Source organism: Colius striatus, chromosome 9 (assembly GCF_028858725.1).
Source record: "Colius striatus isolate bColStr4 chromosome 9, bColStr4.1.hap1, whole genome shotgun sequence".
Lineage (NCBI taxonomy): Eukaryota > Metazoa > Chordata > Aves > Coliiformes > Coliidae > Colius > Colius striatus.
In genome coordinates, this window is record NC_084767.1 from 32,780,021 (window position 1) to 32,806,682 (window position 26,662).

The 26,662-nt window shown below is 37.8% G+C and overlaps 1 protein-coding gene across 3 annotated transcripts; it reads right to left on the reverse strand.

The window, feature by feature from the left end:
* Positions 1-1,834: 1,834 nt before the first annotated feature.
* On the reverse strand, positions 1,835-25,723 carry SF3B1 (splicing factor 3b subunit 1). Of its 3 annotated transcripts, XM_062002289.1 has the most exons (25): positions 25,636-25,723; positions 19,561-19,727; positions 17,539-17,640; positions 16,739-16,853; positions 14,818-14,897; positions 13,466-13,633; positions 13,051-13,285; positions 12,081-12,293; positions 11,552-11,673; positions 10,676-10,873; positions 10,483-10,584; positions 9,684-9,863; positions 9,200-9,286; positions 8,803-9,073; positions 8,407-8,552; positions 8,172-8,318; positions 7,902-8,027; positions 7,287-7,508; positions 6,850-7,032; positions 6,646-6,757; positions 6,440-6,560; positions 5,883-6,014; positions 4,748-5,020; positions 4,071-4,287; positions 1,835-2,315 (listed from the first exon to the last, which is right to left on the reverse strand). In XM_062002289.1, exons 1-25 carry the CDS (start codon positions 25,661-25,663, stop codon positions 2,157-2,159), a joined length of 3,906 nt encoding a protein of 1,301 aa, XP_061858273.1. In that variant the 5' UTR covers positions 25,664-25,723; the 3' UTR covers positions 1,835-2,156. The 3 variants fall into 3 exon arrangements, with proteins under 3 accessions (XP_061858273.1, XP_061858274.1, XP_061858275.1); XM_062002290.1 differs by lacking the exons at positions 16,739-16,853; positions 17,539-17,640; positions 19,561-19,727; positions 25,636-25,723 and adding an exon at positions 15,214-15,272; XM_062002291.1 differs by lacking the exons at positions 1,835-2,315; positions 4,071-4,287; positions 4,748-5,020; ... (15 more) ...; positions 13,051-13,285; positions 13,466-13,633 and adding an exon at positions 15,214-15,269.
* Positions 25,724-26,662: the final 939 nt, after the last annotated feature.

A 26,662-nucleotide genomic window follows, 5' to 3' on the forward strand; every position in this document is an offset into this window, starting at 1 on the left:
TGGAAAAGAACCATGTCTGTCTACTAATGGTCAGATGTCATACCAGTTTATCTAGACAGTTACTTCCTTCCCCAAATCCTTTTGCCTTTGAGCAGAACAAAAATAGAAGTCAGTATTCTTAGATATTGTCCTCTTAATCTGCCAATGCCAAATAAAACTTGGTATGGTTGCTAAATAACATAGGCAAATTTCTTTTAAGATCTACTGTAAGCTCCTGGAAAGTCTCATCAAACAGATCCACAAAAGTCTCAGGAAGGAAAGAAAAAAAAAGCCTACTGATGACACTGGATTAAAAAAAAAAGGACAAATGTGCTTTGATACTGCTCTTTCAAACCCGCTCTCATAGCACACGCTCAGTATAGCAAAAACTCCAAAGATGGAACACCACAGTTTTACGTGCAACTGTTTCAAACAGACCCTTCCCCTTTCCCTCATTCTCAGGAAGGAAGAAAAACGGTTTGTCTCTTCCTCAAAAAGATTTATGAAAAGACTTTTGAGAATTAAAGTGATAAGCTTGAAACAACATCAACAAGCTCTATCTAATTTGAAATTTTTTACAATTTGACTTTTGCTAAGATGCATCTAGAAGTCTTGAGCCACCATCCATTCCTACCTGTTCCAGAGCTTTCTTTTAGCTAGCCTCTCAAAACTCAGTGTTTTTTTCAATCCTTCATCCTCTCTACTGGCACTTGTTTGGCTCTATCTTGCAGAACTACTGAAGAAATGATGGCAGACCATCTGTAATACAAATGGTATTATTAAGTGAGAAAGCACTAGACATGGACTAGACACACACATTACTCTCTGAGAAAATAGTTCAACAACAGACTTCAAGAAGTTCCATCTGTCTTCACCAAAATAAAGCAAACTGCTGAAAAAAGTCACTTTAAAAATTTCCTCACAAGTTAGTACCTTCATAAACAAACGAGCCCCAAGTTATTGTCATACCACCCCAAGCCTCTACACACCACCTTAGGACTTGTATGTAGGGCTGAATTTTCTTTTATATGTCAACAGCTAAATAATCTCATATCTACACACAACAGCAGAGAGAAGTCTGCTAACAACACAGCACTGAATTTGGCAAGATGGAACTTAAATCAACGTGAATCAAGAACTCTCAGCACTCATGTCTGATAGCCAACTACTACCTTTTGTTATCTTGTAACATATAATAATGTGTAATTCTACCAGAATTATTTAACATTGTGGTTTATGTGGTTTGTTGTCAGATATCAAAAATCTTCTTCCTTCTCAGTACATGCACAGAAGGAAAAAAGCAAATGAGGAAAGAAAATGCTTTCCTTGCCTTAAGTTGAAGCATTTCTTCAACTTAAGTGTCAAACACACTTCCTCGAAACTGCCTCACCTCAGGTGCTGGGGACATTACATTCATAGCTCTTTACAGGAATTACAGCACAGCCTGTAAATATTGTTTGGTCTTTATACAGCCATACATGCTAAAAGACATGCTGAATGTGACCAACAGGCATAATTTGTGCAACTGATTTGACATGCACCACTTACAAGAGACTGCTTAGCCTCTGGAATTTAACAAGCTAATCCATCCCCACAATCAGGACACTCAGCAACTTAACACCTTTTCCATGCAAACAAACTACCACTACTACTACCTTCAGCCAGATTAAACCCATATTATTGCATGACAAAGATACACACAGTAACTACAGTTTGTAGGTTTTTCTTATTTATTCAAAAACTAGGGGATGACAAAAAGGGTTTAAAATGTTTTATGCCACCTACTACACAAACAAATACTTAATCCAAAGTGACTTGTTTTACAAGCTCCCCTGTCCAAAAAACACGCACAAAATAGTTTTTATACACAAATGTTTATTTCTCAAACAAACTTCCCCTTTAAACACAAGGAATGAAATCTAAATCTTCATAAAGATGAATCCAAAACGAAATCCCTCCAGTAAATTATAATCACTGTTTTCTTGGTCACTACTGGCTTTAACTGTTTAACATCAAAAAACAAGGACATATTTAAAAAATCATGCTACTGGATTCCTAGCTCTGCCTCTGACCAGCTCTATACTGATCAACAATATTTTAAAATTTTATATCATCAAATCTGAAGCATTGTATTGAAGAACAGCTGTGCATTAGACACAAACAACTGAACAAGAAGATTATAAGATGTAATCGAGTTCATAACGAATATAGGTGTTCTTATCATCATTATAGATTCTTGGATAATGTGCTATCAGAGCATCCTGTGATCCGATGTAGATTGAATTATAGATCTTCCAATAAACGTCTCTGACTTTTCTGGCAGGGTGAAACAAACCCTAGAAAACAGAATGGAACAGAATTTATTAAAAGCTCAAGATCTAAGTGTCTGGTTTTTAATTTAATCAAGTTTTGCAAAATAAACATTTTAAAAAAGCAGTTATAGTTTCTAACATCACTTATAACAAAGATGGTACACCAAATTTTAGTCACTATCTAAATTAGCACTGTGTAACAGTCAGATTTTTTTTAATCTTTCTTTTCTGCAGGGAGAAACTCCACTGAAAGCATTTCTAATTTTGTATTCTTTTAAAATAAAAAAATAAAACCTGCTACATATTTGGTTGGAATTGAGTCCTATCTCTGGCTCTGCTAACTGTGATTTGTGCAGAGCACACCAGACAGGAATATATAAGGTAAACTATTATTAAACCTAAAAAAACCCAGCAGAATAGGAAACCTCTAGAAAAACGTTCTGTACAATAAGAATATACAAAAGTATTTGCAAAAAATAACACACGGTGCAAGAAACTACTTTCACCTTTCTACCAATGACTATTTTTATGCTGAGGTCCCCCCACATTTAAAAAAAAGTGAAATTCCATATCTGCAAATCATTAATAAAATGCTGACACATTGATCTATAATTCATTTATCCCTCCTTCCCATCTGTTATATGAGTTTAGATTCTATAGCAAACACATTGAGAACTGTTATGTGCAATTACGCAGAAAAAAGAGCCTTCAGATTTTACCACCACATGCACATTTACCAAAACTGAACTGACCAGTATTGATGTAATGGTATAAATTCTGATCAAAGCACTGTTTCCTAGTGCTTCACTCTTACACCACTTTAAATGTCTTACTGTTTTTCTTGGCTAATGACAAATCATAGAATGCTAGGGATTGGAAGGGACCTTCCTCTAGTCTAACTCCCCTTGCAGAAGCAACTCCATCTAGATCAGGTCACACAGGAACATGTCCAGGTGGGTCTTGAAGACCTCCAAGGAAGGAGATTCCACATCCTCCCTGGGCAGCCTGTGCCACTGCTCCGTCACCCTCACAGTGAAATAGTTTTTTCTTATGTTTAAATAGGACTTTTTGTGTTCCAGCTTCTTTGCATTACTCCTTGTCCTGCCACTAGATACAACAGAAAAAAGGGATGTTCCAACTCCACTGACATCCACCATTTAGATATTTGTAAATACTAATGAGATCCACCCCCCTCAGTCTCCTCTTCTCTAGACTAAACAGCCTCAGTTCCTGCAGCCCTTCCTAATAAGGAAAATGTTCCAGTCCCCTCATTATCTTAGTGGCCCTGCGCTGGACTCCCTCCAGAAGTTCCTGTCCCTCCTGAGCCAGGGAGCCCAGAAATGGACACATATCATGTTGATTTAATGGTAAGCCTATCCTTAATGTCTATTCATCTCACCTGTTATTTGTTCTCATAACCCCTTGCACAGTTAATTGCCTAGTCATTAGTAAATGTCCTCAAAATTTGCGAGATGCTTTCATTTTATAAGTCACAGTGCCAGGCTATTTTAGTCAATTCATATCTTAGATTACCTGCTACTTCTAGGCAAGTTTCTCAATGTAATCAGCTATCTCACAATACAAAAATCTCTGTTTACTGTATATTTCAATCCCCAAATTCCTTGGTACAGAATGGCAAGTTTAGAGTACTTTTTAGAGACAAAAAGCCACACTGTTTTTCTTTGCTAGAAATCATCTTCAATTGACATCTTGTCTCCTGGAAGGAAGTCCTGCCTGATAATTGCTGTCTCTGCTATTCCAGCATACACAAGGACATACCTGTAAACAATACTGTAACATTCTGCAGGGACCAATAGCAACTCTGAGGCCCTCCAGAGCCCCCATAACTGCCTGAATGACATGAGGAGAGGTTTCAAACACATTAGGCCATACATAGTTTAACAAATGATTAAGAGAATCTTCACAGCCAAACCCATAAACACCAAGAGACATGTGTTGCACCACGGCACTGGCTGTTTGTCTGTGTACAAGATCCCTGCAAAGAGAAAAACAGTCTTTTAATAAATTATGCTTAGAAACAACAAGATTGGAAAAGCACAGTTTGTCTTTCCAATAACATTTTTTTGGAAAGCACAGATATTTACTGACAGTAAGAGTCAGAGTAACAAAAATCAGTAAGTTGAAAAAACCCAAGTTTTCTGATAAATTGCTACACTCTAATTCTGCAGCAAAACTACCAACAGAAATTATTAAAAGCAGTTTGAATATAAGAAAACTTGACTCGGGATACTTTTATCATTTTAATCTTAAAAATTATTAGTAAAATAGAAGCATATAACCTCAATTATTTGCAGACAATAACTTCCAAATTATGCTTATCACTTAACATTTTCAACAAACTACAACAATATGCATATTTGCTACCATTAAGACATAGTTATATATTTAAAATATACGACTATGGATAACAGCACCACAGATAGAAGGGTACTCACCTGTCCATTAAAGCATCTTCAAGCAATGGTGTAACAGCATAAATGTAATCCTTTCCCATCTCTCCAATGTATTCAAACAGGAAAGAAAGAGATTTTAACACACCATTCTGGACATTCAGTTCTGGAACTCTGTATTCATTCATGAGTGCAGGAAGCACTGTGAAAGGTGAGCATGTTTCAGCTACAATAGCAATTGCTACTGTAGTACATACTCTGTTCTGCCTTTCCTGCACTTTCAAGTTATTTAGCAACGTGGCCAATACATCATGAGGTCTGGAAGAGAAAACGTGCATCCATGTCAACAGATTCAGGGAGCATTTGGATAAAATTAGTTTAGTTTCAAACAGCAAGTGCTAGAAAACTATGGCTTAGCCCCTAAAAAAAAAAATCAGATAACTGAGAAACCACATAAACTGTAAAATCAGCTTAAGCAACTTTATGATCTTATTTTCATAACCAACATTTTTTACTTTCTCCAGACTTTTGTTGTACTTTCTGTTCTATCTACATGAACTCTAGACAGCAGTAACCTCCTCACTATTACCCCATTTTCACTGGTTACTACTAACTTGTATAAAACTATATACACTGACAGAGACAAGCAACATCCTGTATAGATAAGCGCAGTTACAATATTCCTTGCTTGCTGTATCTGCATTAATGCAGAAGCATGTAATTGGTCACTTATTTCTTACTTAGCAATATGCGTAAAGATGGGAATTGTGCTTCATTCTACAGTTTGCCGATTTGAGGTATCCCCTCAGTGGCAAAAAAATTCCTTGGCAAATCAATAAATATTGATTTGGGGAAAAATAAGAGTGAGATTAAATAGTTAAAGGACAGTTTATGAAAGAACACATAGCAGGTCAGAATGCATATCACAGTATCAAAAACTCACAAGATAAACAGCTTACTACCAAATTAAGAGTCTAGCTTCACCAGTGTACAAATTCAGTTCAAAAGTGCAGCATCCTATGTTAATGAAGAACAGGTAACTGTATTATTCTACAAAATGAGTAATATCGAGTTTACACATCTGACATATTAAACGGAGAGAAGTTTGAGTATTTCTCACCACACAATCATCACTATGTTAGGTGCTGAGTAGAAGCAGATAAGCATTAAACCAACTTACCCAATGGCTTTTGCAATATAACCAAAAGTGTTCACTGTGGCTCTTCGGATAGCTTTCTTATGAGCTTTTAATAATTCAAGCAGTTCAAAGCAGATCCTCATCCACTCTCTTGCAGAAACATATTCTGCACCTCTGAAAGGGAACAAAGTGAATTACTCCCTCAGTGATGTTAAAATTTTTTTTTTAAAAAAAGAACCCACCACATAAATTGGAGCACATATCCCTCAGCAGAGGGATATTGCTTAAGCAATTTCCTTAATTAGGTATCTGTTAAGTTACATCTTCACTCATTAACAGTGTACTCAAGCTGTACTATGTTGCGTGAATTTTAAGTCTCCATAGATGGACAAAATACTTACAAAGTGTTTGCACAATAATTACAACACGTCCAACAGGCTGTATGCTAAATATCTTATCTCAAGCTTTATACACAATTTAAGAAATATCAAGAGATATGACAATAAACACCCAGATGCCAAACCTGATACTCAACTTCAGCTTTTGCTACAATACTTGCCTGCACAGAGGGTCAAGTATTTTATCATGAGTCAGCTTACCGGTCTGCAATGCGCCCAACAAGATCGATACAATTTTCCTGTACTTTCTCATGTCTGTTCTTCAAAATAGGTGTAAGTCGTGGCAGCAGATCTTTGATTGGTGGTGTCATCTTGTGCATACCTATGGAGTGCAAAGAAGTATACTTAATTTTCTAATGCCTTTCCATTTTCCTCTTGAAGAGGCACTTAATCAATACACTACATACCTATAACATTCACAATAGCCTTAAGTGCACCGAGTATGCTGCCCAGTACTTCAGGATATTCTTCACCCAGGTACTCATACAGCACAACACCCAAGTGTCCCATCAGTTTTTCCTACAACCAAGTAAAAAGATTTACAAGTTATTTTTTCCCCTCATTATTATAACCTACTACAGCAAATTTGGAAGGAGAAGTCAATACAATACCTCTTGACAAGTCTTCATGACAACTGCGGTACGAGAAATCAGGTCAGCAGCCTGCTGCCTAACTTTAGCTGATTTGTTGTTCAAACGCCACAAAACTGTACCACAGATTTGTGGCAAGTAGGGTTTAACTCTCTTGCCTAGAGCATTAACCACTGTGCCAAAACCATTCAGCATCACAGAATCCTGAGGGTAAAAACCACAAAGGAAAATCAAACCAACTGTAACATCACATTTCACTTAAACCTGGCATCATCTGAAACTGCAATTGTAATGCTAACATTCCAGAGCTTGTTTCTGGGTTTCATTGATTCGAGCATTGACAACTAAAAATTGATTCTAAAAATCTAGCTTAGAAGCATACATTTCTGCATCACTAACAGTAAGCCAGCTTACAACTAAACCAAACCCAAACCAATACTAAATACCCTCGGCCATACCTCTGTGGTCTGTTCCTGAAAGGCATACAAGATGCCATCAATAAGTTGTTCTTCCAGTTTATGATCAATATCTGCTGCTCCCAGATTTCCCATTATCTTCTCAATTGTTTCCATGACCATTTTTCTGTACTGTTCGGCCTCATCTTTCAGATCATCCACAATTCTAGAAATAATTTCTGCTGCTCCAACTTTATTTGCCAGCTCCACAGTTGTATCAACCAACTGAAATATACAAATGTTAAGTGAGCAAGCATTGTCAAAATACTACTTTCTACATCTTGAAAATAAATGTCCCTAGACTGAAGAGGACAAAACAGCATCATGCATGTGAAGTTCACGATGAACAACTGGTTTTATGTTTAGAAATCATCCAAAGTTTTAAACAAACAGGATGAGCAAGCCCAACGTACATAAACTCATATTCACACATGTAAAATGACTTAATGGCCTCCTGAGACACTATGAATCTTCTAGCTATGCAACTTCTAAATCATTAGTCCAAACAGAATTCAGCTACAGGACTTGGGACAAAATTAAGCATCTGGCCTGAATGAACATTTTTCTGTGGATTTTGTTCTACGGTAAGTAATTTTCCAACTGAACAAATCAAAATACCTGTCTGTAGTTTCTTCTGTCCAATGCCATTCTATGTTGCCAGAAGTGTTTGAAAAAAGGTGGTAAGATTTCTGTTTTGATGTAATTTGCTTCAACACCATCCGTACCACAACACTGCTTTACCACCTGATGGGAAATAAAAATACAACTTTCATTCTGTGCAGGGTTTCGGATTCCAGGAGGCAGAGGGGTGGAATCTTTCCTTTTTGTTTTAAGAGAAAGAAAAGCATACATATTCTATATTAATGCTATGCCATCAATTTGACATACCTTCAACACAATTTTTTTCATCTCTTCATCAGGAGACTGGAACTCTCTGATAAGGATTAGCATGACTTCTCTGGTATAATAGTTTGCATATTCAGCATCCATGAGTGGAATCAGGTAACCAATAGCCTTCAAAAACGCAGCCAAACCCTATTTAAATGCAGAAACGTGTCTCTGGTGAGTTACAGAAGACATGCTTTCACTTCAGTTCAAACTAAAGGAAGTATTTCAAACATACCTTTCCTCTGTGTTGACGTATACCCTTCCATAAAGGCTTCAGAACAGAATCAAATGACTCAATACCATAGGGAGTAGCTGCCTCAGCCAAAGCAGCAATAGCCAAAGCACTGATTGTGCGAACCTTCTGCTGCTCATCCACCAGACCTGCAAGAGAATAGCATTTAGTACCACTTCTTGTACTTCTTGTGACTTAAGATAAAAATAGCAAAAACAAAGGGGTAGTATAAAAGGGATTCATTATTCAGAAAACTGAACCACTATTCCTCTTCAGAGTCAGATGAACTATTTCTTGGTGTCAAAAGAACACACAAAACAAGGACCTTACTATAACTGTCTCACTGGAATACAAAAAAAATTTCCAAACAAAATATTTGCCACAGAAAGTAGAACTTACCATGCTCAATAATTTCAACCAAGCTCCTGAGATGAGGCAAGATAGCACAACCCATAAGAATAGCAATCTGCTGTACGATCTTGATGCCAGTATGCCTAGCCTGCCAGGATTTTTTGCTTTTACAGACAGCTTTCAAGAAGGGTAACAGAGAAGGAATGCCCAAAGCAGAGGCAACAACAGCAAAGGCTCGAGCTGTTGTATTTCGGACATATTCATCCATATTGTCAATATCAGGTCGCATGGTGGAGATCATTGTTGCCAAACCAGCAGCCTGAAGGAAAAACATATGAAACGTGCCAATTGGATTTATGAACAGCACAGTTGATTTCTGTCACGCCTATGAACATGCAGTTACATATAAGAAAACTCAATGCCGTAATGAAGGATGGAACCTTACCTTAGCCAAGTTTGAAATAATTTCTCTGCCTTCCACTCTAGCATAGTAGTCTTCATCAATCAGCAGTGGTTCAATGACAACAAGGATCTGAAAAAGATGAACAAATTAATACTTCCTTTCATTAACACTTTTCACAGTATTTCTGGCCCTACTAGATTCCATGAAACAGAGATGATGGATCCATGGATCCAAGCTTAAAGCTTTATGATGACCAGAAACAATTTAAATCTTTATGTTCTTTTTACAGTTCTTTCTCTCTAAAGACTCTGGTCTGGAGATACTACCTAGACCATCATGCCTTAATATTATGAAGTATTATTGATCCCACTACAAAAACTTAAAGTTTGGCTTAACAAGAAATATGAAAACCAATTATGTTAAAAAAACACAGTATCATCCTCTTCTGATACGCAAGTAAAATATACTTTTCCCAGTAAAGATATGAAAAAGCAAATAAATAATGACTTAGTAAACTGCAACAGACCTTGTGTACGTATGGTCGGACCAAGTCATCTAGCTTGTAAAGAATTCTGTCAATGACTTTGACAAGCAAGTGACGTTCCTGATCTTCAAGTGTTGGTGACATCAGCAGAGGCAGAATCTGATTAAACAACGGCCCTGCTCCAAATTCCCGAGCTTTATCAGTAATTTGTCGCAACGCAGCCTAAAGGAAACCAAAGTCTATCAGTTAACAAAATGACACTGAACAATTACAATACAGATAGATGTTATCAAACTTAAAATGTAATTTGTGGTAACCACAAGCTTGAAAATACTTCCTCCTACCACTGCAAAACTCTTGTTTCTAATAATTTGATGCTAATCTGTTTAAAAACAAACTCATTAAGAGAAACACTCTTATGTTAGCTCAATTTTCAGGAAAAGCATGTTCCTGGTCTACTATAGAGTAGAACCATCTGAAAAGTAGCTTACACAAAACTTCCTTGCATCTAATAATTAAAGTGTAAAAAGCAAAATCCAGAAAATTACAAAGCCCTGTAAGCAAAAAGCACTATAAATCTAGTTGCTCACAATTGTAAAAAAAAAAATAGATAAATCATATACTATTTAGTTACTGTACAAAGATCTGAAATACTACATTACATTGCATGACAAATAAAAGGTCACACAGATATAGAAGATGAAGGAAGCACTAAGCAGATATCAAAGTTTAGGAGATTATCTTAAAGAAACCCCCATGGACAACTGAAACTAGACCCAAAACCAAATGCGTATTTTTTTTAAAATGAAGTTACATAAACGCATGTGACAATTTATCTTACCTTTCTCATAGGAGGTGTGCCGTTCTTTATTTTCAGAAGTAACTTCATTATTTTTCTCTCCTTCTGTTCTTCTGGACTTAAAGTTGATTCATCAACATCAACCTACAAACAATAACAGACAAATAAGTAGGCATCACTGCACATTCAAAAGAAATCAGGAAACTTTAATCACCACAAGTGAAATCTCATTTACCAGCAGTTTATCAAAGTATTGGATATCATCTGGTTTTAGGAATGGAAGATTGCCAGATGGTTGGTCATTAACGCTCTTCATAGTCCGGTCTTCAGTCTGCATGTGGAATCCAGTCATACCACCCAAAGGTGTTGGAGTTGCTGTCAGCTTGCGAGCTGGAGTGCGAATAGGTACGTAACCAGCTGGTGGGGGAAGAACCTACAGAACAAAGAACAAAACATATCTTATCCTGTCAGATGTAAAAAGAGGAAGGCATCAAATACAAAACATCACTGAACTTCTACCTTCCATTTTATTTGTTTGGGGATTGATGTGAGTGTTATTGCATATATTAGATCCCATGTTCACAGCAGTACAAACAAATCCACCATGACAGTTTGTATTCATGCTTATCTTGCATTGAGAATATTTCAGAAGGCGGCTCACTTCCACTGCTGAGAGCATGAATCATAAACTTTGAAGTCTCTTCACAAAGTAGTAAAGAAGCACTTTATAAAATATGCTTTATCAACACAGCATATTTGCTGACTTAGAATTTATGGCTCTTCTGTATTTTTTTATGTTTGGTCTTAATATCTTTATCAGCCCACTCAGAGCTCATTTGTGGCCTTGACAGACAATCCCAACACTGAGAACCAGAACAATGATATGTCTTTCAGATCACATTTAGTTATCCCTTTCTAATGGATTTACAATAAATCAGTAACCAAATCAAACAAATGTCTATTATCAAAAATCAATACTTCGGGTGAAACATTCTACTTCTAGGAAAACTTGATTTAAAAAAAAATTAATTTAACAGTTATCTCTTGAGGATAAAAAAAACCACCAAACAAAACCATCATGATCTGCTGTGTTTTAATCTGGGTGAACTACCTTATATCCTTCTGGAAACATAGCATCTAATTCTTCATCAGAAAGTGGTCTGTTTCTCTCATCAATTTCCCTCTCCCAACGCCAAGCCTGCAGTTGTTCAGGAGTCATGCTCATTATATGACCTATATTCAATTTTTTAAAAAAATAAAATAAACAAAAAAAGCATTAAAACAAGAACCTCTGTATGCAGAAGGAGATGACTTGCTTACTTAACCTTTACGTGCTCTCAAGTCAAAGCTTCCCTAGCACTTGAAATCTGTAGCCAGTAAGATATCAAACTTTTAAGGAACCTTTCATCAATTTTTTATCAACTAAATTGAACAGGAACAGACATATAACCTTCGTCTTGATTTTCCTCCAGAACTGAGTTGCTGTGGCCATTACAAATGATAAACTGAGCATATATTGACTGCATTCACACAGGTACGAGAACATGCTAGGCAGAAGTGCATTCAGAAATACAATATTAAATGTAAATGCTTCATTTCCATGGAAGTAAGGAAAGCCTTAGAGACTGGACTGGCCTTACCTGGTGTAGGGGTTGCCATGTTCATAGCTGGTGTACCAATGGGTGTCTTGCCAGGTGTCAGAACAGGAGTGCTGCCACCCATTTGGCTGGCAGGTGTTTCATCCCATCGTGACTTTCTCTTACTTGCTCCTGGTGTTGGTGTTTCACCAATGGAGTCACCACCTCTATCTGTACGAGGCGTCTCAGCCCATCCACTGCCATGTCCCGGAGTATCTAAGCAAAAACAAAATGATTTTTACAGAAACTTGAACAAGTCAATATGGCTGCACAGGTATCAAACAGACAAACATATTAGGCAACAAAAGACTACTTTGGTGAAAATTGAAAAAACATAGGCACTATACTAAAAGCACCCAACAGAGAACTTCATTTTACAAAAAAAAAAAAAAAGCATGTAATCTTCTTGCTGAATCTTAACATAAATAGATAAAATTCTAAAAAAACAGATAATCTAGAAATCAGACAAAGTACTCCACATACTCCCTTGACAAAAGTGTAAAGGAACAATGTGGTTTTACTGCTCTCTGATACATGAGGCCAATTCAAATCAGGCAGGTGAGAAAACACTTCCAAAACTTGTTCTGATGCTAATCGCTTAAAAAAAACCCAAAACCAGTTCAAATACAACACACAAATACACACAAACGTATCACAAAACGTATCACAAAAAGCAATGGAATGTGTGCTCCTTTACTATGCCCTTTACACCTTAAAGTCCTATCCTGCAGTTGTCACTAGATACAGCACAAAACTTTGATCCAATTTTTGAGTGCAGGTGCTTTCTCAGCTGTGAGTTAGGCTAACAAGCAGAACTCAAAGCTTCAAACTCAGACAAAGACATCACACTAACCACTAGATGTCAGAATAGAATTATTTCTTGCTTGATTTCTGGCACTACTACTTGAGGTGAAAAAAATCCAACACTATTAACCATTAAAAACTTAGGCCCTTTCCAGCTCGCCATAAATACCTCTTTCTGTTTTAGGTGTTTCATCCCATCGATTTTTGCGTGCACTGGAAGTGGCACCTCCATGGCCTGGTGTGGCATGCCCCGGGGTGTCCCGTCCGGGTGTTGCAGCTCCTGCTGGTGTGTGACTGGGAGTTGGATCCCATATCTTGGAGCCTGGGGTAGCACCAGGAGTTTCACTGCCCTTTGCACGACCTGGAGTTTCATCCCATCGCAGAGATGGTGTATGTCCAGGAGTCTGTGCAAGACAAAACCAGAAGTATTAATCTCTCTTATCTTATTAATCTCACTTCTCTTATTAATCTCACTGCTAGGTATTCCGGGTTTTGGTATATTTATTAAGAAGCTTCTGGAATTCAAGAGGATTAGCATTAATAATATCTTCTGTAGATAAGATGACAAACATTAAGATTCCTACCTCTGCTTGATCCCAACTGGATAATTTTTTAGGTGTAGCACCAGGAGTCTGATCAGCTGTCTGATCCCAACGCCGTTTGCGTTTTGAAGGTGGCTGAGATGCAGCTCCGTTGACAACTTTAAGCTCTCCAGCTTTAGCTTTTTCAGCTAGTTGTTGCCTAATTTCTCTCTGTTCAAGGGCACAAAAAGACAAACAGATTTCTTAAGACTGTCTCTTCAGACTATACAGATGAAAAGGTATCTTTAAAGGGGTTTTTTATGCTTTTTTTGTGGTTTTGCCCAAATAACACACAATTAGCTACTGTTTTAATCTTAAGTTCATTCTTGTTTCAAATTCTTCTATAGTAACAGAGCAGCTATGTGTTTGGAGGGGCTGTTTTTAAATTGATTTCTTATGAAAGCCATTATTACAACAAATTCAAAATACATGAAGAATTCTGAGTGCTATGAGTTTATGTCGCCTATATGTATACCCTAAAATCATTACACACCTGCTTCAAACAAGTTCCACAAGTTAAAAATTAAGAAGTGGATGAGTTAGAAAATATGTTCATGTGAGTTATATCCAATGACATAAAACAGTCCTGAAATTCTTCTTTAAAATTCTGAGATGACACTGTTAAAACAGTGCACTAACCCACACTGTTTTTCACTTATCAATGGATCCAGAAACATTAAGATTGTCAAAATCATGACCTAATTCCTCAATTAAGGTAAGTCAAGTACAGTAAATCAATGTAAATCTACAGGTCACTGAACTACAATATCTTGCTTCAACTAACAATACAGCATTGCAGCTATTACACAAAAAAATTGTTTATATTGCCAATATTCTCTTACTATTTTTAATAGGCATAATTAAAGCATGAACTTCTACCTTTGTTCTTGTAATATTTAAAATCGAACATCAACCTTACACCAGTTCTTAGTACTGCAACATCTGTTCAAAGTGCTTCAACAAAGGACTTTCAAAACCTCCCGGAATTCTATTTACAAAGCTCACAAACATCTCTGACACTGAATACTCCACAGTGACTGATAATTGCCTATATCTTAACCTCTGAATGAAAATAAACAACAAAATGTCCAAGTGCTAATAAAAAATCCAGATCAAAATAACATATTGAGATTATTTCTCCCTTCATTGTTTAGGTATTAGAACAAATGTTTTTCAAAATCTTCATCTTTAAATTCTACTGACTTCCAACACGTGAAGAACAGGATTTTCCAAAGAAAAGGACTTTCACGTCAAGACAAAAAGTCAACAGAATTTCCATTCCCACTTCCTTAACATGCTTTCAAAGGCTGTACTATGAAACTAAGTTCAAGCGGAATGCCCTCCTCTCCACATACCTCTTCTTTTGTTAAATGCTGCTCACGCATAACATCCATGTATGTCCTGGCATTCATTTTAGGATCTGGTGTCTTCCCTCCTGTGGAAGAGAACAGCAACAGGAATGGAGCACAATGAGTACAGCATAAGCAGAAACTACTGACTTTTTCTATTGTCCTGCTCTAATATTATATTATTCCATGATCATTTAATTTTACTTTTTGATTGAAAATTTTTAAAATTACACGTATCTTACGTTTACTCAGTTTGCTGATCAATTTAACCTGTTTGAACACAAACATAACTAGTGCAGTTTCAAACAAATATTTTAAAGTCAATATAGATAATAAAATGACAACACAGTTAAGAGTCTTCAGAAGTGATGGGTTCCTGGGTTGCTAATCCAGAATACGTACACTTTCGTGCCTTTGTCTCCATCAGCAGTTCTGACTTCAAGCAGCAGAATAGAAGCCTAGAAAATTATCTCTTTACCATTAGTAACACTTTGGAAAGATATTTATATTCAAAACATTACCTTGTGTAAGCTGTTAAATCCTAGATGTTATCTGACTGTAACTAACTACTGAATACCTAAGTAATGTCTAAAATGTTTTACCATAAAGACCCATTTGTAAGTTTAACAAATCTGGACATGTCTCCTAGATCTCCTAGTGTCATATTGTAAAAGGGCTTCATTAAAAAAAACAACCCAAAAAACCCCAACAAACTTTTGATGACACTTTCCCCCTCTTCTATTCTCAAGGTACACTTGTGATTGGGAGTGAATGCAATACAGTACATATACCACCACAATGATACTCACAGGTAATGGGTTTTGTATACCATATGTTGTTTTATGCTCTGTATCTTGCGTTAATTAAACTTCTAAATACTTTACAAGAAGCCCAACTGTATAAAAATGAGACTTGTCAAGAAAAAACAATTTTTCTTTAAGAAAAATGTGCAGATTTGCTATAGGAGTGGTATAGCACTACAATTTAGGGGAAAAAAATAAACTTCTTAAACATTTCTATGTTGAAGATCATTGCCCAATTGGCTGTGTCATTCTGACACTAGCTTTGATAGGACCTTCCTTTGGAATACTTTTTCACCATAATCTACACAGGATGTGTTGAACTGCACCCTTAAGAATGCAGACAGGACTGGCATATAGCAGTACTGCTGTAGGAAAGAAATTAAGGACAGTTAGTATGGGCCTGTGAATTCTGACAATACATGTTTATAGCAATTACAATTAAGCAAGTAAAATAATGAATATCCCTGTTCATCCATGCAGGCTGAAATTCTCATTTGTAAAACCTGCAAAATAGCTACTAATTTCAAGCCAACAGGCACCTTATTGCCACATGTGAAATTCACTCACCTGACCAAAGCCTCTGTCAGACCCACTAATACCCCTTCTCCTGACTTGCATTCTAAAATTAGCAGAACAGACTTGAACTATAATAGTATCAAAGTCTTACATATGCTTTTGTTTTCTTTTGTTTCTTATACCACCTAAGTTTACGTAGGATGGTAAGAATTAGGTGCTCTATTTTGAGAACTAGCATTTCAAAAGCAGTAGCCCTGTAATTCTATGATTTGGAATGAAAACTTTCAAGGTACAGAAAGACTCTGAGCACTCAATACACAAGCTGTTCAAAGCATAACGAATAACCCAAAACAAAATGAAAAGAGAAACCTTTAACCCTTTGTGTTTCTATGGCAATGGCTCATTATTTTCTTGTCCTTCTACCTGGAAAGAAAACTCGTATTATAAAAGATGAAGAATATGGGATCTAGGTTTTCAACCAAATCTCTATGAAAGGGGGATGTTTAAAACAAAACTAATTCATAAGCATGCCAACAGAAATCAAAGGGCTAAAGACAACTGAAGACAATAAAATTCATAAAGGGTATAGAAAAGTCAAAACAAATTACCATCTGCAAAAGGATCAAGACGCTCTGGGGAAATTATCATCATCCGCCTATGCTTTTTGTACTCATCTTCACGATCTGCAATCTTTTGAGGACGATGTTCTGCAAAAGGATCGTACTAAAAACCAAAAAAAAAATTGTTAGTCACTTATGGATGAAGGACAATGAATGAAAAGTGTCTGCTGACCATGGGCCTGTATTCATTTTCAGTACTACTAAAAAGGCTTACTTTATTTTTAACCTGAACTATGTAAGAATGTCAAAACATTATGCCAATATAAATTTTACTTCTTTAACTGGAATTTTTTTTAAACACAAATTTCTTATGAAATAACTTCTGACAAAAATTTGCTATTTTAAGAAGTTCATTCACTTCCTACCAAAGCAGTTCATTCTGTCAATCTTTCCCCTTAATTTTGCAGAGGAATTTAACACTACTTCATATGCTTTAAATAATACAGAAAAATACCCCAGGAATATAAAATCAAAATTATTTCATTTTTACAAAAACAGAATTATAAAGGACAATAAGTTTTCTAGTTATTCTAATTTTTCAAGTATATGACTTACAAAATTTTTTTTAATCGTTGGGTCTCTATGCCCACGTTGCCTTTCACATGCAAAAGTGCCATTTTTTACCACCAAACTAAAGCAGTAACAAGCTTACGGCAAAAATAAAATACCATGGCCCTTTATATACAGCTTGTTTTTCCAGAAGACAAGACCCGGTCTTGAAAAACTTTAACACTTCTTTCCTCTAATATCTACAAGAGTATTTTATTGTGCCTTCAATTAAGATGTACCTGTTCAGTAGACTGTGGTATGTCATTAAGCAATGCCACTGGAGCATGGTAACCAGGCTTCTTCTGGCCAAGCAAACTTGTAGAAGGGTAGTCATCATCATCCTGTCAGTAAAGACATAGCAAATTTGTCAAGGTGATAACATTTAGAAAAAATAATGTCCAATTAACTGTGTCCAAATAACCATGGTTATATAAAAAAATTAAAATCGACATGAAGAATAGTTAATTCCAAATTTGAGCAAGGTTTTTCATATAGCTTATTACTTCATAACTGCTGAATCAGGCAAACTTACCCAAATCACTAAAAATGTAACTTTTTCTCTACAAGACTCAAATATTCTGCAATATGCTACACTTAATCAAGTATGCTCTCTATTAATTTAGTTACACAAAAAGTCGGTATTTTGTATTAGCACTACTGATATAGTTCCCTAGTTGTCATGTGAAAACTGGCACACAGAAATTCAAACGATTTTTCCTTAGGTGGATAGAAACAGAATAAAACCAGTAAATAATTATATTTTTAAAGATTCAGAAAATGAAAACTACAGAAATATATTACTGTTAATTTAGTTATAAGTTCTCAATCACAATGTGTAAGGTACTAGTAACGCCTCAACATTGCTGGCAGCACAGTTAACCACTGCCACCAAGGATTCTGCCTGTTGAAGGCGCTATTGCCTTGCACTGAACGTCTCACTGTCTCAGGATATATCACCTCTGCACATGCGCCTGGGCCCAGGACTGCAACCCCCATGAACTTTTAGGGACTTTTCAAGACCCTCCTGGACTCTCCAGAGATGGTACTGGGTGTGCGCCAGCAAGACGAGTGTATATAAGAATGAGACAAGGCGAGGCATGCTCTCCTCTTCTCTTCTTCATCCTCCCCACCCCGGACTGTTGGAGCTCTCAAAGAGACTGCGGGGTCTCCACGTGGAGTCATGGTGGTGACTATTGTGCACTTCTCTTTCTCCTTTTTCCTTCTTTCCTTTCTCTTTTTATGGTGAATCGTTGTGAGTAAAATAGTTTAGCACTTGACTTCACTTTGAGTCTTAATTCTGTTCCCGAGAATATACAAAACCTGACCATGATAACCTGCTTGATTGGACATCAGTCAGGAGCTAAGCTCAGCCATCCCCAGCCACTCAGAATTATCTGAGGTCGGTTGGAAAGCAAGGGGGTTTAACTTCTGCCAAATTAAAACCCAATAAGGGATCATGACACAATGGCAATAACAAGTACTCAGAATGTTTAAGATGCTTTTGCTATCTATTTCCTCAGTTTTGTCTTTTCAACAGTTTTGTTGCAGCAACAAAAAGGAAAACTTCTGTTAACACTATGATCTGACTTTAGTGAGATGTAATGGAAAATATTCAATTTAGAAATGTTCAGAATCCTGCAAATGACACAGGGTACATCAGTAAAAAAGTACATCAACTGAACAGAACAATATTCCTTACTCTGAAAAATATTATTTGTTGAGTGTAATATGTAGTTGCCTATCTATTTATGATCAGAACTGTAGTTTGACTGCTCCCACAATTGAAAATGTGGTCAAAAGTTTAGCATTAGAAATTCAACATGAAGTAATCTTAAAAGCAGGACATAAAAGGGGAACATAACATAGTGAAAAAGCCAATTCTCAAAAATGTCTCTGAAATGTGAAACTAAATGGAAACAGAAATCTTAAAATAGTCACTTAAGTTTGTTAACCCAAGTTTTATCAATTTCTTTTTCATCATTAGCAACAATAGAACAAAGTTAACTATTCCAGTCAAGGCTAACACTAAGTACCAGGCCACAACTTTTTGCCACCTTCTTGGGCCTGCATGACTCAGGAGCAGAACTCATGGAGTACAAACCAGACCTAAGAACTTATGAGCTTCCTGGATAAGATATACCTTGTCCAGTATGGCTTTAATGACAATAATTGCTTTTACTCAAGAAATTGGTATTAGGAATTACTCAAAATTAATTCCAAAATACTTAGAACACATGCCTTAAATACATAAAATCACTTACATCTTCCAACTCAGTTGCTGCAATAGAAGTGACATATCCAGCAAACCTGCTGTCACTGCCACCATAGATTTCTTGATCGTAATATCCTGTGGAATCAAGGCCTACTCCTTGTGCTTCATCAAGAGCAGGCTTTTTTCCTTGAATTTCTCGAATTTGTGCTTCAATATCTATGGTATACACAGAAACAGAAAAAAAAAAATAAACAGTTATTTTTACACATAAACAGAAAATATAATACTCATACAGAAGTTTTTCACACAATTTCAAACAACTCTAAAGAAACAAACAAGGCACACAAAACTATAAAAATCAAAATGTTTTTAAGTAGCTTTTCTGTAAGTTGCAATATTATCTAGCAGACTAATTGTATGGTCTAAAGGAAACTAATCAAACATGCTATTTATCTCATCTTCCAGCAGAGATAGCAGAGAAGGTAATTTACACCACAGTTCAGTCTCAAGACTGAACACTTTCAACCACAGCAATACTCCCGTCAAAATGTCTTTCAAAACGTTATCACCAAATAACACATCAATGTTGCCAATTTAAACAAATCTGTTCAAAAGACCTACTGCATAAGTTGTCAAATCTTAGAATGTTTAATAAAACAACACTCTATTGTGTTATATATTGCAAAGCTGTATTATCTTTGAACAAAAAAAAACCCCAACAAAAAACCATAACACCTCCAATACGCCAATGGATACCAAGTTATCAAACAAAAATAGTTATGACTACCTTCTTTTCACTTTGGCAGCTCAAATGCAATTTACTCATGACTATTCCTGTCTGCACCACCATCTTTGAAGAATCTACTATTCTTCTGGATAACAAAAAGCTTATCCTTCAAATAAGACAAATGAGAGCTTTGTCATTCTTTTAGCACATCCAGGTCTGACTCTAATGAACTCTGGTGGCCATCTTTGACCTTAAAAATTTTATACTTTCAAAAAGAACATTAGCTTTAACTCAGAAGACAAGGAATCAAGTTATGCTTTCCTTGTACCTGTTGTAACACAGTAAGACAGTAAGCTAAAGTAATCCAACAGTCTACAACAAATCTAACTGTTATGCAGGTATATTAAGGCACAACCAATCCATAAAAATGATTATTCTTTCCATCTAATTTTATTTGATTCAGTAAAGACAATTATCCACACAATATGAATTTCAGTAGACTGAATAATTTTCATGGCCAAAAAGATATCCAAAAGTTACATTTTACAGCTGGAACAATAATAAAGATCACCCAAGGGCTGGAGGGTTAGACTATTTACTCTCAAATCAACCTCAATGATTCTGTGATTCAACCTCTCCCATCTGAAGTGGGATTGCATGCTACACTAACTTGAGGAAAATTCACCAATTTACAAAAGCTACAGATGTTCACAAATCATCTTAAATGTTGACTATATAACTAGATTTTTTTACTATTGTTGCTCATTTCTTTTTTTTGGAACAAAAATTTCACAACATCTACCCACCAAGATATCTTGCAAAAGACACTATACTACATCTGCTAACAAACATGGCAAAAGATAAGATCAGAATGCTATTTTGGTTTCTAAAGGTAATAATTTTGCTAATCCAAATTATTGGACCTGAGTCATAAAGGGGGGGATGTGTTTGAGTGATTTTTTTTTAAAAACAATTAAAAGACTGCAGATTAGACTGTCAGCCCGGTAATTTTCAAGACTTAAAGTCAAGGCTGGGTCCTTTTCTTATCACAAACTGCCACTCTGGAAAAAAAAAAAACCAACACAAAAACACAACAAGGCACTGTAAAGCACGTTATGTCTTCAATAAGACATGTTTTCTATAATGGTGTTCATGTACAGCCTGCATGTACCTACAAGACTGGAAGTTAGATACACTAACTTGACTTTAAGTACCATAAGTCTGACAGTAAAATCTGCAATTCCTGCAGTGGTCTAGTGAGGAAAGAAATAGATGTTTCTAAACTCAACTAGAAGGAGAATTTTATTGCAGCTAGTTAAGGGTTTCTTTCAAACTTCTGCATGTATCTAGGACAGAGTAACATAGTCACATCTGCATTACAGAAATTCATGGTATCTGCCTCGAACTTATGGGAAACTGAAACCTGACAGAAACTTTATGCTGCCAGTCAAGATCACCTGCTAAATCCTGCCCCTAGGTACATGCAGCTCCCCCTAAAATCTTGCACTGCATAGGGGATTTCAGTGAGTCCAGAACTTGAAACACGTTCCTCCCCAATTCATTACTTCCTAGAGAAGCAGCAGAAACTGCTGCCAAATTAGAGATCCCTACCTTACCCACAGAGCTCTCTGATCATCTTCAGAGGCATACTACACATATCCTGTTCAACAGCACCACCTTAAGGTATTGCATTTTTGTGAAGTCATCCTAGGCCATGGTTACGGAACCAATAAAACTCAAATACTTTTCTCGCAGACTTCTTAAGTTATTTCTGTTTCTTCCAAAGAACAGATCAAGTTCCTGATTCCTTTTGCAGCCTGGTGCAATGCAGCACTGGAGTGAAAGGGAATACCTGAAGTTTCCTGTGCTACCAAGGACACAATAGTACTAGCAGGAGTGCCTTTACAGTGACATTGTCTCTTACTCTTTAATAGCATATTAAGCCCTGATTGCGCATTCCTAGCTATAATCTGCTTCAACACAAACCAGCCTACAGATCTTCCCTACAATGTGAAACTCTCCATCATCTCTACACTGAAGCAACCTAACCATACAGCTCAGCCAAATAAAGCATCACTAAGTACCCTGCCATGCAGGATGGGTCATGGGGGTTTGCTCTGACCTATCCTACCATCAAAAGTCTATTAAAACAATTGGGGGTATCTGCAGCAAAAGTATTTTTTTCTAAATACTTTAAAACACAAAATAGTTCTTATCAATTCTTTCCATACTAAGGCCTTGTTATCTTATTTTAAAACCAGTTACATACACTGATGATGGTAAAGATCTCATTTATTATTTGTCTTCTCCTCTACATAATGGCTACAACTGTCTGCAGACTAAGGAGCATTCTCATTTTCTTACAGCATAACGTGCTGGGTTACCTATAACATAAAAGAAAGTCTGTATGGGAACTATACAGCTAACAAATCCCCAATTATGAACACCATAATTTTTCAAATAATGCCACGCAGGCTCTAAGTGCTAGTTTAAATGAAGCACTCTGAAGAGAACATTCATTTGAGACGCCACAAAACTCCTTTCACCAGAGGGTCCAAAAGGTTTGCAGAGGTAGTCTGATTGCCGTTTTAGAAAGTATTGCATATTTAGCTGGAAAAGACTGTTTTGACATTAAAGATGTGTTTATCTTCCTTTATTTAACTGGTGCTTTCTTGAAAAATCTCACACCCTATTTAACAAAGCACTTAAATACAAATTAAAAAAAAAGATGATACTGTGTAAAGGAAAGTAGCTATGGGATAATTTAGTCAATCGGGACATAAACAGAAGCTTCAGTTAAGAGAAACAGTAAAGGGCACAGTATTTAAAAACAACAGAAGAAAGGCAGTGGAGAAGGAGTAACACTCTACTGATCATTTCTTTCTCTGTATTTTACTCCATTTGCTATATTTTGGGGTTTTTTTTAAACAAGTAACTAACATACACTGTTGATTTGATACATACCATAAATGTTGAATAAAGCCAACATATATGAATTCAAAGTCACTGAAAATCTAGCTACGAGTCAGATCACAACAGCCTTTATCAAAATATACACTCCATTACCATACATGTAGTTCTAATTGGCAACGTTTGGAGTGTAATACTATTCAATATGAAAAAAGAAAGAAGAATTGGATTCTGTACTGAATTAGGCTGGGTTTTTTTTCATTTCTTATTGTATTTTTTGCAGATTTTGCTTGCCCTGTGCAGCTTTATTTCTAGTTACTTTAACACTCTCATGCATGTCAGGTCTCTCTATTACAGTTGGAGATCTCTTTGTTCTTTTCTGAGCAAGAAAAAAGGCAAGTTAAAAACTACTTTTCACAGCATTCCAAACTCGAGCATTTTTACTGAGGCTTTTTAAGTTGCCATTTAAAACTTTACTCTTCAGTCTAAAACAGAGTATTTCCACTTAAGCTATGTAACTGAAACAATTTCAAACCCTTTTGAGACCTTTCAAGTCATGTCATTAACACATCAATCAACAAGTTTACAAACAATACAAAGATGTCAAAAAACTTCCAAGACAATTAAGTAACAACCAACTTACTTCCGAAAATCAGTCACGAACTGAAAAAGATTGGCTAGATGTCAAAAGAAAAATAATCAAGCTGTTCAGATAATACTGTCATGTTGGGAAAGACAGTGTTACATGATCATACTCGGTTATACATATTTTTTTATGTAACTACCTACACCTCCCCACTTAGAATCTGTTCTGATAAAATACGGATCAAAACACATACAACTGGAAGCGTGTCAATGTTTTCATGAAAGTCAATGGACCATCGTTTGCTTCACTAAATAAGAAATCTTTAAAAAACAATGATGGTATTATTTTATTACTAAGAATTGAAGCAATACAATAGGCAGAGCACTGTGGTGGGCAGTACTCATTTGGGTAGCATCTCACATACACAAACCTTATGAATGTCACAGCATATAAACAAAAGACAAGAAAATTCCTGTATTTTTACAGAAATGTTGCAGAATTCTAAAAAATCAAATCGATTTTTTTTTTTTTAAAGTGGGGACAACAGTTTAACCTTTTCTTCACCCATAAACACCGACTAAGTCCCTAGTGTTAGAGACTACATTAATCTCACTTCTTTGGAAGATGATGCCTTCAATTTGAAAAGTCTTTTTGGTTCAAAACTTGCCACTCTCAAAGGTGACAAATACCTGGGCACCCTGCCTAGCTCACGGTGTACAACCAGTAGTTTATCCATTAGTGAATTATGGATGTAAATTCAGCATAAAATGCAGTAATCATACACAGACGCATAAGAAATAAAACCAAAACATACAAAGCAGTACAATTCCAAGAATTACTCTCCCTGCCTTAAGATACTTAAGAGCAGGGCAAACCAGAGACACCATCTAAGAAGGAAGCTTGGATTCAAGGTACTAAGACCTAGAAGCAGTAGTGAACTCAGCCAATGCACTACCTCTGAGAATATCACTTCCTAGTAAAGTCCTTGCACATTAAACTGATCAGAGATCAGTTTTCCTACCAAACAGACAGCCGGCAGGAAGCCTCTGTGCTAAAATGGCAGCTGAAATGCTTCAGACCTCACTCTTTTTTCCCTTCCTCCGGGACATTCTTCTGAGGACGTACCACGTCGTCACGATGCGAAGCAAGAGCTCAAGGCCATATAGGCTTTTAGCCGGAACACCCGCTCGCTCACCTTCCCTCTCTGGCCTCCCGTTCACTGCGGACTCAGGCCAAAGGGCTCAGGAGAAAGTATGTCTGTTACTGACACTGTCGCAGCGAAACTGCGGAGGAGTACAGTGTGATGTTTGCTGAAGGCCTGGGGAGCGCTCGACGCGAGCGCCAGACGGTGACCGGGGCCGCGGGGGCGGGGAGCTGTGTGCAAAGATCGGGAGGCAGAGGCGAGGGGAAGCCCACGAATGGACTTTCGGGGAAGTGCTGATCAGCATCGGCGTCGCTGGCGGCAAACAGTATCCCAGGAGGGAACCGTGCCCCTGCGACACGGTCGCCCCGTCAGCAAAACCGGAGCCAACCCCCCGCCCCCCCCCCCCCCCTTCACTTCACATCCCTCCCTCTGCGCGGGGCTGGCAACCAATACTCCTTGCCCCCCACGCGTGCACAGCAAGACCCCTCGCTCTGGTCAGTCTCTCGCCTGCCCCCGCAGTCCCATCCTTTCAGGCCGCGAGCGCGAGGCAGCGGCTCGGGCGTGGCGGTGACACAAGCGAAGACGCCATTACAAACAGGCCGGGCTCAGCCCGCCCGCCGCGCAGCCAGCTCACCAGGTCCCCGCCCAAGCAGCCGGCCCTGAAACTGCCTAGAGTCGGGGACAGACACAGTCAGAACACAATGGCCGAGCTCGCAGCTACGAGGACGCCGCTGCAAGGGCTTTTCCATCTTTTTACCTTCGTGGGTCTTGGCGATCTTCGCCATTTTGTCCAGAGCGAACAACGCCGAGACGGAACTGGCGCGGCCCCGCCACTTCCGCTACGAGGAGGCGGGCCGAGAAGCCAACGCGCAAGCGCCGTCACGCGGCAAACGGGCGCTGAGCGCCGCGGCCACGCCCCGCCCGCCGCGCGACCCGGGCAGCGGGCAGCGAATGGGCTGAGGAGACCGGTAGAGGTCCGGCCTGGACAGGATAGCAAAGGAGGCAGGGGGCTGAGGCGGGACGGGCCGCGGGGCCGGCGTGGGGGGGCTGAGGGCAGGGAGCGTGTCAGGGAATCTCTCTGTGGCGCAGTGGGAAACGGTGGCTAGCGCTGCTCCTGGCGCTGGTCTCGGGAGAAGCAGCCGCCGGGAGTGGGGAGAGAAGGACAAGGTTCAGAAGGAGTCTTGAGCTATTTGCAGTATGGGGCAGGTGAACGGAGTGAAGTGCAGTCAACTCCACTGCCTCCAAAGTATTGTACCCGTGCTGATGCATGTCTTTTTACACCCCTTGGGTTTATCTGTGTAAATGTAGTGATCCTCTCTTGTGCTTTTCAGGCCAATTCAGAAGGAACAATGTGGCCTTCACACAAGAGTAAGAAGCTATTAGGTATCTGAAGGTATGAACACTCTTTCTTAGTTATGTTCATTCTAGCGAATGGCACTCTTTCCAGTGTCTGGCTACAAGCTGTCATGTTCATTTGAGACACCAGAAGATGATGATGCTTCCACTATACAGTGTAGACAGGCAAGATGCAATTATCAAACATGTTACTATTCCCCAAAAACTTGTTTTTCACAGAAACTGGTCTCTTCCTGATCCCCCAGGAATTTGTATTATCTGCTATGTTTGCAAAAGTGCTTGACCTTTGTTTCTTCTTATCATTGTAGCTGGCCCAATACCAACAGTTGAATTTCTAGATAGCAGAATAAAGCATGTATGTATATGTATACTTGACACAAGATGGGGGCATAATTGGATGAAGGCACTTGAGGCAGATCAAGTCTATT

Excerpts from the sequence above, each read along its gene's own strand:
- SF3B1 (XM_062002289.1), bottom strand. The coding sequence starts at position 25,663 with ATGGCGAAGATCGCCAAGACCCACGAAG. Across the intron at positions 10,874-11,551 it reads TGTTTCCAGAAGGATATAAG|GTTCTTCCCCCACCAGCTGG; the intron begins GTAGTTCACCCA and ends TTTGTTCTGTAG. Across the intron at positions 6,561-6,645 it reads GGCTATTGTGAATGTTATAG|GTATGCACAAGATGACACCA; the intron begins GTATGTAGTGTA and ends TGCACTCCATAG.